The 12,582-nt window shown below is 34.6% G+C and overlaps 1 protein-coding gene across 1 annotated transcript in view; it reads right to left on the reverse strand.

Annotated features, from left to right (window-relative positions):
• Positions 1-12,582, reverse strand: part of VPS37A (VPS37A subunit of ESCRT-I) — a 38,775-nt gene that overhangs the window by 16,730 nt on the left and 9,463 nt on the right. Inside the window, exons 2-4 of the mRNA XM_022571086.3 lie at positions 9,137-9,211; positions 7,126-7,240; positions 6,483-6,583 (exon numbers count right to left, since the gene is read on the reverse strand). Coding sequence (XP_022426794.1) covers positions 6,483-6,583; positions 7,126-7,240; positions 9,137-9,211 — 291 coding nt within the window. The remainder of the gene's footprint in view (positions 1-6,482; positions 6,584-7,125; positions 7,241-9,136; positions 9,212-12,582) is intronic.

Genomic DNA, 12,582 nt, shown 5'->3' on the forward strand with positions numbered 1-12,582 from the left:
CTAGAGCCCACATGCCACAACTACCGAAGCCTGCGTGCCTAGAGCCCGTGCTCCGCAACAGAAGCCACTGCAATGAGAAGCCCACACACTGCAACAAAGACCCAATGTGGCCAGAAATAAATACATACATACATTTATTTTAAAAAAAAATAGGGGACTTTAATACCTCACTTACAAAACTAAACAAATGGGACTACATCAAACTAAAAAGCTTCTGCACAGCAAAGGAAACCATCAACAAAATGAAAAGGTAACCTACGGAATGGGAGAAAATATTTGCAAACCATCTATCTGACAAGGGATTAATATCCAAAATATATAAAGAACCCATACAACTCAACAGCAAAAAAACAAATAATCTGATTTAAAAATGGGAATCTGAATAGATACTTTTCCAAAGAAGACATACAGATGGCCAACAGGTACAAGAAAAGATGCTAATTCTTTGATAATTAGATTACTAACTATCAAACTTGTTGGAATGACTATTATCAAAAAGATAAGAAATAACAAGCATTGGTGAGACTATGGAGAAAAGTGAATGCTTGTACACTGCTGGTAGAAATGTAAATTGGTATAGCCACTATGGAAAACAGGATGGAGGCTCCTCAAAATAGAACTACCATATGATCCAGCAATTCCACTTCCGGGTATTTATGTGAAGAAAATGAAGACACTAACTCGAAAAGATGTCTGCTCCCCTATGTTCATTGCAGCATTATTTACAATAGACAAGAGATGGAAACAACCTAGTGTCCATCAGTAGATGATTAAAGAAAAGGTGGTGTATATATACACCGAAATATTATTCAGCCATAAAAACAAAGAAAATCTTGCCATTCAAAACAATATGGATGTACCCTGAGGGTATTATGCTATGTGAAATATGTCAGACAGAGAAAGGCAAATACCATATGCTCTCATTTATGTGTAGAATTTAAAAACGAAAAACAAAAACAAAAAACACTGAGCTCATAAATACAGAAAAGAGATTGATGTTTGCCAGAGGCAGGTGATGGGCAGCAGTAGGCAAAATGTGTGAACATGGTCAAAAGGTACAGACTTTCAGCTATAAAATAAATAAGTCATGGGGAGGTAATATACAGCATCATTATGGTTAATAATACTATACTACATATTTGAAAGCTGCTAAGAGTAAATCTTAAACATTCTCATCACAAGAAAAAATTTTGTAACTATGTATGGCGATGGGTGTTAACTGGACTTATCGTGATCGTTTTGTAATATAAATTACTATTGAATCATTCTGTTGTACACGTTACATGTCAATTATACCTAAAAAAGATATTTTACATTTAACTTTTTTTTTCTTTTAGAGCAGTTCAAAGAGAACCACACTCTAAAATAATTAGTGTAATTTAGGCCGAAATGCAGATGAGAATTATCTAAATACCAATACTTAAATTAATATAGTTAAGTTTAAATGGGTCAGTCACTCTTGTAAAAAAGATTAAAAGACTTTTTAAAAAAATAGAATACTAAATACTTTACTTTGTATTTGTGGTATAATAAGAAGCATATTTGTCTTTGACCAGGTTCTAGACAAAGTGCTCCTAAAATCCTGGTAAGTTTCTAAATGATAGGACCCTTGTTTGTTATTTGTAACATCTGAGTTTATACTAATGAGGTGACTTAGGCTGAGTCCCTATATAGTCTGAGGACGGGGTTGGTCACCAAAAAGACCAACTGACAGAGAGTTGGAACTTTCAGCCCCACCCATCGATCTCAGGGAAGACGGGGGCTGCTGAATAAGCTCTAAAAAACCCTTGAACAATAAGATTTGACAAGCTTCTTGTTGATGAATGTATCCATATGGTAGGAGGGTGGTGCACCCCAGTTCATGGGGACAAAAGCTCCTGTGCTTGCGGCTCTCCTAGACCTTGCCCTGCCCTATGTACCTCTTTCATCTGGCTATTCATCTGTATCCTTTATAATATCCTTTATAATCAACTAGTAAACATAAGTAAATTTATTTTGGAGTTCCATGAGCCACTTAACAAATTACTCAAACCTGAGGTGGAGGTCATGGGAACCTGTGATTTATAGCACAGGTAACTATACATTTTCAATTGGTATGTGAAATGGAGCAGCCTGTGAGACTGAGCCCCTAATCTGTGGGATCTGACGCCATCTCCCGGTGGATAGCATCAGAATTAAGTTAAATTCATAGGAAACAGTCAGTGTCTGGTGAGAACTGGAGAATTACTTGGTGGTGTTGGAAAAAAAAAAACGGGTATCAGAGTACTGAAATGTTCCATAATATATCAAGCTTAAACAATTTTTTTAAACGGGAGTGCTATTGTTTCATGACATAATTTAATGTCATATTTCATGACATAATAAGTTAACATAAATTGGAATTGTGTTGGAAGAAAACATTTATCACAGATTTTGAAATTATAATACTAAAGCTAATATGGAAAAATAAATAAGAATATAGAGAAAAGTACCTGAAAAATGAGGGTAAAGAGAGATTAACCCTGCCATATAGCAAAACACATTAGAAAACCTTAATAATTTAAAAAAAAAAAACCACAAAACTTTTTTAAAGCATAACACTGGCAATGGATAGGTAGATCAATGGAACTGAATACAAAATCCAGAAAAATCCCAAAGATATATGGCGATTAAGATATAATAAAAAGAATATCAAATTAGTAAAAAAAAAAAAAAAAACGGAGCCAAGCCCTCATATCTATAATAAAATATAAACCAAATGTAACAAATTTAAAATGTTTTTTGGATTTTTTTTTTAAATCTTAAAAGAACTAGAAGAAATCACTGGGAAATTAAAAACTTGGGGTGGTAAAGGACTTTCTGTGATCCCAAATTCAAAAGTCATAAGACAAAATAATGATAAATCCCATGACATAAAAAACAAAACACAACAAAACAACAACAAAAAAACCCTCTACATGACAAAGTCCATTATAAATAAAGACAAATAACAAATTGGGGGAAAACATCTGAAACATGTCATAGGAAAATGGATAATTTCTCTAATATATAAAGAATTTCTCCAAATTAATAAAAGACTAACAACCCAATAGCAAAATGGAGAATAGGACAGAATACACAGGTTCAAGGAAAGGAAAAAAAATCTCTAAATCATAGGAAAAAACTGTCAACTTCACTGTAAGATAAATACAAATAAAGTTATACTAACACATTTTCTGCTTATAAATTAGCGAAGATCCATTTTGATAATTTACTATGTCAGCAAAGGGAATAAGCATTGCGTACAGGAGTAGAAATTGGTACAACTTACTCTGTAGGGCAATCCTGCAGTATTAGTCAAAATTACAAACATGTCTACCACTTTGAGACTGTATCTAACAAATAAAATTACACTTGGGTAAAATATTACTTTTAATGTTATTCACTGCATCACTGAGGGCAAAGAAGGATGGGCCTTTCAGGAAAGATTGGAAACAACAAAAATGTCCATTAATAGGAGTTTTGTTAACTTATGCTATATCCATAAAACAAGTACTTTGTGGTCATAAAGAATGAGGAAGTGCTTTAGTAACCAACATGGAAAGCTCTCTGAACTATACCATTTAGTGAGGGGAGAAAAAAAAAAAGGGCAAGGGAATAGTTTGCTACCATTTGTGTGAAAAAAGAGGGAATAATACTATGTGTACATATTTCCTTGTATATGCATAAAATATCTCAGAAATTCTATACATATGCACCCAAATGAAAAACTCTGGATACCAATAAGAAGAAAAAGTAAACTGCAAGGGAAAAGGTGGAAGGAGACTTTTCACCCCATACCCTTTTACAGTTTTAAAATTTTTGAGCCAAGGGAATATATGATTGAAAAAATTAAGTTTAAAAAAGTTCTCTAAAAAGTTTGTTTATTTCAAAGTATGGCTCACCTTTATCTTAAAGCTTTAGTTTTAGGTAAAGGTATATTATTAGCAGGTATGTAAATATAACATAAGTTATTTAGAAAGAATATGTTCAATGTGAGGGAATATTTGTACTATCCTTGAAATAGTCTTACTAATTTGGAACCAGTCAGCTTTATTTTAATCTCAGTAGCGGGTACAACCTATAAAATAATCTAAGAAATGTATCAAACTTGCTTTTTAACAATGTGTACTGTATCACAGTTGTTGGCTTATATCTTCAAGTAAGGTGAATGAGGTATATTTAACTCTTTCCTGACAGAAGATAGGAAATACAGTTTTTAGATAAAGAATATCAGTGAGGTTTATGACTCCAGGACAAAGACACAGGAGGGCAAAGATGATGGCTGGGGCTGATACACCCAATGAATGGGATAATCTAGCCTAAGCAGATTTCCAGGCAGTGTTAAAGATGCCACCTGACTTCTGAACAAGAAAAAGTTCTTGGAAATTAAGTAGAAGAACTGGGTAATTAAGCCAAGAGATATTACAGGAAAAGGAAGTAAAGATTGTATGAAGTTGTATCATCATGCAATTTCAGAATATCTGATATAAAAAGTTACAAAGGATCAGGGACTTCCCTGTGGCACAGTGGTTAAGAATCTGCCTGCCAATGCAGACAGGGGACACGAGTTCAAGCCCTGGTCCGGGAAGAGCCCACATGCCGTGGAGCAACTAAGCCCGTGCTCCACAACTACTGAGCCTGCACTCTAGAGCCTGCGAGCCACAACTGAGCCCATGCACCACAACTACTGAAGCCCGTGCGCCTAGAGCCCGTGCTCCGCAACAAGAGAAGCCACTGCAATGAGAAACCCGCGCACTGCAATGAAGAGTAACCCCCGCTCACCGCAACTAGAGAAAGCCTGCGTGCAGCAATGAAGACCCAACGCAGCCAAAAATAAATAAATAAAATAAATTAAAAAAAGAAAAAAACATTACAAAGGATAGAAATCAAAATGGCACTGGACATCTTGGCAACAGAAGCCTATGTATAGACAATAGAGGAATGCCTTCAAAATTCTCAGTGGAAAACCACTTCAACATAGAATTTGAACTCTACCAACTTTTAAGTGTGAGGGTATATTAAAGACATTTGCAGGTAAAAAAAAAAAAAAAAGTCTCAAAATTATTCTTCCAAGCACCTTGTGGCATACTGTATTTTCCAAACGTGGCCACAGCACTATTTCTGGTCCCATATACTCTTCTAGAACCTTGCCACTCCACCATGAAGAGGAAGGGCCTGTTTTCTTCCCCTTGAATCTGATCAGAACTTCTTGATTGCCTCAACAAACTGAATGAAGCAGAAGCAGAATGAAGCAGAACAAACTGAATGACTTCAGTAGCTATGTCAGAGAAGGCGAATATGACTTTCTCATAACTCGTTCAGGATGTTTACCCCAGGAGCCCAGCCATTATGATGTGAGGAAGCCCAGGCTGCATCTAGGTATTCTAGTTGACTTCCCCAGGTAAGGCCTCTGATGAGAGCCCACTGATGATGAGTAGAGCAGACAAGAGCTTTTTCCCTGATGAACCGTTCCTGAATTAAAGATCAGTGAGCAAAATAAATGTGTTGTTTTAAGCCATGCCAGCTGATGCAGAAGGTGGAGCACAAACAAGCTCTATTAGTCCCTAACCAAATTGCAGATTCACAAGGAAAATAAATGTTGTCATTATTTTAACCACAAGTTTTAGGATAATTGTTATTCATCCTTAGTAACTGGAACATGCCGTTACTTAGGAAGCTATAGGGAGGCAGTAATGCAAGAAACTAGGAAATAGCCTGAGAAAGAAAAAAACTTAGGATGCAGGAAAAGGAGAATCCAACACAGGAGAGTGGGAAAGGGAAATCCCAGGATGACAGCTTTATAGCAGTTGTAGAGTAACTAATTCAGAATGGAGGGGGAAAATGGAGCAATGTCTGCAAAGAGAAAATACCAGAACCTAGAGATTACCTGACAGGTTTGATGATGTGAAAAAATGATTTGAAAGGTATTTTTCAGAGCTGCTAAAAGATGTGGAAAATTAAAAAGATCAAAGAAAATAAAACCAATGGAAAAATGGAGTAATTATTAACTCCAGAGAAAAGTAAAAAGTTATACCATCAGGGAAATATAATCATTATAAAGTACGAGGCTCAGCAGCAAGGAATATTCAGAGAGTCAATGTAATGAAAGTACCTAATATGAGTTGAAGTAAAAATCAAAAATTTCTCAGAGGATGAGGGAAAAGGAAGGTTTGTGAAAGATAAGTAAAATCCTCATCAATCCATAATAGGAAGTCAATAGATAGTATCTAAAATGAAAGAATCAAGAGATAGCAGTATGTATACATTATTCAGAAAGATGAAGGTAAACATTAGAGAAGCAGCTTAAAAAAGAAAAACACAGTTGCCTCTGAAAAGTATGAATGTATCTGTGTGTGAAGGTGGGGATGTGGAAAACAGAGGATGCCTTTTAACATTATTTGAATTTTTAAACTATATTTTGATTACTTAGATCAAAAGTAAATAAATGTATATACAAACTCTTTCGATATAAACATACTTACTATGGGAATGCTGCTGAAGCAGGAGCTAAAGCTGGAGGATTCTTCCAAAACTCATCCAACAGACTCTGAATAATTTTCCCAAGATCTGAGTGCATTGTAAACTAAAAGTAACAGTAATACACGGTGATCAAATTCATCTTCAGAAAAAGATTATAAAGTCTCATTAGGATAATTTAACTGTAAAACTCAATCTTAAATCCACTTTTGCAAGTCAAGAATTAAATGAAAAGCAAAGGATATTATGTCAATTGAACTTATCAGCAATCCACAACTTACAATATTTTCTTATAGAATCAATACCATAAATGAGGTTAAAAGTTTATTTAGTCAATAATGGAGCTGAAATATTTCCACATTTCACTATTGACAATAATTTGAAGGTTCAAAGGTAAATACTGAGTACATTTAAGTTACCATCCTTCATATTAATCAATCATATATATACATATATATGTATATATATCCTAAGAAATTTAAGGCATATTTGAATTTTATCCCTTCCTAACCACTATAAAAGATCTACTATGAACCAAAGTTCTTAACATCAACAGGTCCTCACCACTGAAAAACAAATAACGTTCAAATCAGGATTATCTATTAAATACAGTGAACATTTTTGAAATAAATTATACCATATACATACATTGTTTACTAATGGAGAGGTAACATACACTCCTTGTTTATCCACTAAGTGATGTCGTATTGGTGGATAAACACTGATCACTGGTTTTTCCTGAGGAAATTGTGGAGGAAGCAATCTGGTAAAGGTAGAACAGATTAAAAAACAAAAACAAAGACAACAAATGTGATATTATACGGTCATAATCCTAAAACAAAATTACTTAAAAGCAAATAAAATTTTCGTACTTTCATTTGGATTACTCAGTAATTAGTGCTCTACTACGGTTGTTGAGTTGATTGAAAGTATACAAAAAGATACACTTTGGCAACAAGACTATAAAGTAATTCAGTATAGTAAAACCTTCTTAATGTGGAATAAGGATACCGTGAATTATAGACTATTCTTCACACCACGCCAATTAATTGCTTTCAAACACAATACACCAAACTATCCAAAATCTCAGCTAAAATTAGACCAGGCATTTTTATCAGGTGAACCCTAATTTAACCCAGTCTGGCTATTTAGTGGACCACAGGTTCTGGCCATATACTTTTCTTATGGCTTTCCTACTTTTGAAATACTGCCAACAATTATTTCATTATATGCTGAATTTTTTAAAGAGCTGAGTGGATAAAATGGGAAGTGCTAGGATTGGAACAGTGTAGCTATCATCATGCCTTGGTTCTATAGGGCTCTCTTCTAAATGTCTCAATTAACATATCTCTCCCAACTTTGAAGTCAATCACATGGTTTCAAGTAAATAACAGTAAATTCTCAATACAAAAAATAAAGAGTAAAAACCTTAACCTTTTTTGAGCTACTACAAATTTAAAATTAGGGAGTAAAGTCTTTAAAAATGAGAGTTTACTGGACATGGAACCGTTTTCCAAATCTCTAAAAACTCAGACCAGTATGTCCCTTTAAACTGCCACTCTGTTCCCCTTCTGGCTCAGAAAACTATGTGTTGGCAACACTGTCAAGAAGAAAACTGGGTCCTTGTTGGCTTCTCCTACTTAGCTCTACCTAAGGCATGTGATGAGAGATAAAACTACTTCATTTATATAGTTGAAGATGTTAAACTAGCTTGGTAAAAAAAGGCAATGTATGGCCTTTGGACCCCAACCAATCTGAGTTTCTCTCCCCACTACACTATTCACTACCTATTTGTTCCAATTTGCAGGGCTGCTGTGATGATTCAGAAACTCCCATATATCAAGATAACACAGCATAATAGTTGTCACTGTTATATAGTCATGCTTTAATCCACTCATTCAACTAGGATTTAACAAGGCCTCCTATGTGCAGGCACCATGCTAGGCAATAAGGATAGGAAGATGAACAAGTATGGTTCCTATCTTCAAGTTAAATGCCTTTTTACCTCACCCAAACACTCACTCTAGTGGCTAGCCACCTGATGCAATCTGAGGTAATAACTTAATTCTTTCATGCTAAAGACTAATAACTGCACTTAAGGCTAAATGAGTACTTCAGCAATCACTTTGTCCAACCTTTCCTCTTTATAACTTAATAACCTCATGATTACATTTTCAACTTTTAATTTTTTTCTTTAAAAATAATTAGCAGATCAAATTCAGTCTTGAACTTTCTGGTTGACGTAGTTTATCTGTTGCCGAAAACTAGAATATTTTCACTTATTTCTGATGTAAAAGTGTCTATATCTCTAATGGTTTTCCACACATGATCCCTTTGAGTGTTTGTCATTATCATTCTTACTCTTTCAGTCTACCTCCAGCTTAGACTTTAGTGCAAAACAATAAAAACGATTACGTCTTTTTATTACATTTCCTCTTTTACAGTTTCTTACAGCAATATCTATTACAATGATGACTTAAAAAATCTTTTATTTTACAAAATTTTAAGTTTAATAAACTATAGTTCCTAGAGAGGGAGATAAATACTAGAAAGGGAATAAATTCACTTTTAAACAGTTTACTTCTAAAAATAGCTAAGAAAATAATAAAAAGATTTTAAAGTCCTATTACATGAAAAAATAGGATACAATTCTACTCACATATTAATGTTAATTGTCAGGTTGTTTACGGTGAATGGCAACCTGTATTCCACATCTTTCTGTATTTCAGCTATACTGTAGGAGAAAATTTGAGAAAAAAAATTTATCTAAAGTTATAAAAACCATTAATGTTAAAAACAAATGTTAAATATTTTTAGAGTCTACTAAAACTACTTTATTTTAATAATAGAATTTAGATGGCCAATATAACTTGTATTTTGAGGGGAAAATGATCATGTTTATCGAATAAGCAGGCAATACTATTCTGAGATATGGGCGGGGTCGTTGCTGAGAGGGGGAGTTAGATGGTGAGGTAAAGAGACAAAAAAACTCTTATATTAGTGCTAGATCGATTTACTATCACTTTATCTAATTCATCCTCAGGAGAAGCAATTGTGAGCCCTCTAGTTAGAACAAGTCAGCAAGACATCTGGGTTCTGATTATAATTCTGCTATTGCCCAGCAGTATAGATAGCTGGGGAAGCCTGGGCCTTAAGAGCTTAAACTTAGAAGTCTGGATGAGATGTCTCCTACAGTCTTATGATAGAGACCGCTGGCTGCTTTCCGAAACCAAATATTCCCCTTCTTCCTAAATAAGAGAAGCCTGATTTTATTCTGAGTAGCAATGTTCTAACTTTTCTTGCAGCAAGTTGTTGCTGTAGACTTAAGTTCCAGTCGATAAAACATAGAAAAGTTGTGAGGTGGAATTTCCAGGAAAGCATCTTAAAAGGGAACAAAAAAACTGGTATGAGTCCATTTTCCCTTCCAGCCTGGCCCTGATAGCTGAACTTCTAACAGCCATACTGGACCAGGAGTGACCCTGAGAACGGGAGCCATACACTAGGGAGAGCTCAGCAGGAAGATGTAGCTTGGGTCCTTGATGGCTATGGAATTGTCAAACTGAATTTCTTGTATGTAGAGAAAAAGAAACTTTTATCACGTTTAAGTTACTATTTTGGAAGTCTTTGTTACTAGCAGCTGAATATAAATGCCAACTAGTATAAATCCCATATACTTTAACGTTCTACATTCAGAATTTTATTTTATTTTTAATTGCAGGCATGCAATTATTACAGTTATAATCTACCAACCAAATCTTTTGGGGGATCACTTGGAATGCTAACCAACATTCATAATCTTTCCAAAGGGAAAAATGTTAAGTAGTATTAATGAGTTAACGCTGAAAGGAAGCCTAATATCCAAACAGACGTGAAACTTTTTCAAGCATAAATACCTTTGAAAGATCTAGCAATTACGTAATTTACTTTTCTTTTGGTTGCTTCAATTAGTAGCTTTAGAAAACCTCTTATTTTCCTCATTTTCTTTTTTGGACTATGACTTTTTTTTGCCTTCTGATAAAAATCTAGCCTCTCAAATATGTAAATTTTAGGTAGCTTGAAAGGTTCAAAAGTGTTGGGATGGAGTTATGGAGAAATCATAGATGTCTACTCTGACATCCCATGGAATGAGGTTATGACTGAAGAGAAGAAATGGTTGAGAAAAGACTCACGAAGATATTCAATATTAGGACTAACACAATTTTTATGAAAGTTTCTCTTTGGGGATCACGTTTGGACTAGGATACCAACAGCCTTCTCAGCTGTATAAACATTATGTAATCAATAAAATGACTTAAGTTTTTTATTCCTTTGTTATCTTAGGACCCTAAGGTGTCCAATGCTTTAAGGGAATACTGATCACAAAAGCATCCACCAGTTCAAAGCCAAGTGGAGCATCTTAGTGATTAAGAGCACAACCTCTTAATCTAAGCTTCCTAGGATCAAATCCTCTACCATTCACTTGTGTGATCATGGACAACTTATTTAATCTGTCTAAGCCTTATCTCTCAAATGGTAAATGCAGATGTTAAAAATACCCATCTACCTAAAAGAACTGTTAGATTAAGTGAGATAATGCATGCAAAGCCCTCCCCACATAATACCATAATAATTGTTCAATATATGTTAGCTATTATTAAATAAGCATTTAGAACACACATCTAAATTGGCGCCTAAATTTGTAATACTAAAGTTTTAACTCATTTTTTCAGACACTGTATTTTTATAGAAAACAAAGTGAATTTGATTAAGATGACTTTTACTTAAATCATTGGCTAGAAGTGTTCAATTCACTGTTCCCATAATTATGTTCTTGACATTTATTAAAATTTTTGACAAGTTTCCTCCACAAATGAGGTATCAAAAATAACTAAAGGTAATATTTGTAACATTAATGAGAGCTAAACCGTCATTAACAAATTCCAAAACAACAGGTTAATCATGGCAATTGATGGGGTTCAGGACACGCTACCCCTAAATGTGGCACCTTGGCATCTTGAATATTTTAAGCTGAAGAAGTATGAGAAAATAGCAGAAACAGGAAGGTTACTCTGACCTTCTCCCCTCACCCTTCTTCCCTGAAACAGGTCATAAAACCTCATTAAGAGGTGCCCTCCCCATGCCAAGAGGAAAGGAGCATCCTTATCTCAGAAGACATAGGGACACCAAGAAGAATCCTAACAAACCGGCCTTGCTATGTCATCATTGTACCCTGCAACCACATGCCCCCTGCCCCATTTACTACAATTACAAGCATACTTCACTTTATTGTGCTTCATAGATATTGCCTTTTCTTTCCCTTTTTTTTTTTTTTTTACAAATTCAAGGATGGTGGCAATCCTGCATAGAGAAAGTCTATTGGTGCCATTCTTCCAGTATCATTTGCTCGCTTCATGTTTGTGTGTCACATACTGGTAATTCTTGCAATATTTTAAACCCTTCACCAGCAGAAAGACTGCAACTTGCTGAAAGCTCAGATAACAGCATTTTTTAGCAATAAAATATTTTTAATTAAAATATATACATTGTTTTTTAGATATAATGCTATTGCACACTTAATAGACTACAGTATAGTGTAAACATAACTTTTATATGCACTGGGAAACCAAAAAATTCATGTGACATGCTTTACTGCAATATTTGCTTTATTGAGGTGGTCTGGCACTGAACCCGCAATATCTCTAAGATGTGCCTCATACCCCTTAACCCATCATATTCCTCCACAACTGTCCACTCTTCATCAAACCCAGCATAAAATACTCAGGTCTGTTTCTTTGGGTCTTCATTTCCTTTTGAAGGCCCCCTGATATGTAAAACTCACATTAATTAAATTTCTATGCTTTTCTCCTGTTAATCTGTCTTTGTCAGTTTAATTTTCAGACCCAGCCAGGGACCCTAAGGGCATCAAGGAAAGCCTTTTCCTCCTCTACACTAGCTGTGTTAGACGGCAGGTATTTGTCCTACTTAATTAAAACAAGAATCATTCCCTGAATCTTTATCACAAATTTATTTTGAAGTTTTTGCTATTTTCAAATAACTTTAAAAAAGTTATTCCAAAAATAATTCATTCTCATTAGAAAAAAAATTATTTTTCCAAATCAGCAAATG

Source organism: Delphinapterus leucas, chromosome 21 (assembly GCF_059928025.1).
Source record: "Delphinapterus leucas isolate spDelLeu-1000000601 "Yukka" chromosome 21, BTC_Dleu_Yukka2, whole genome shotgun sequence".
Classification (NCBI taxonomy): Eukaryota; Metazoa; Chordata; class Mammalia; order Artiodactyla; family Monodontidae; genus Delphinapterus; species Delphinapterus leucas.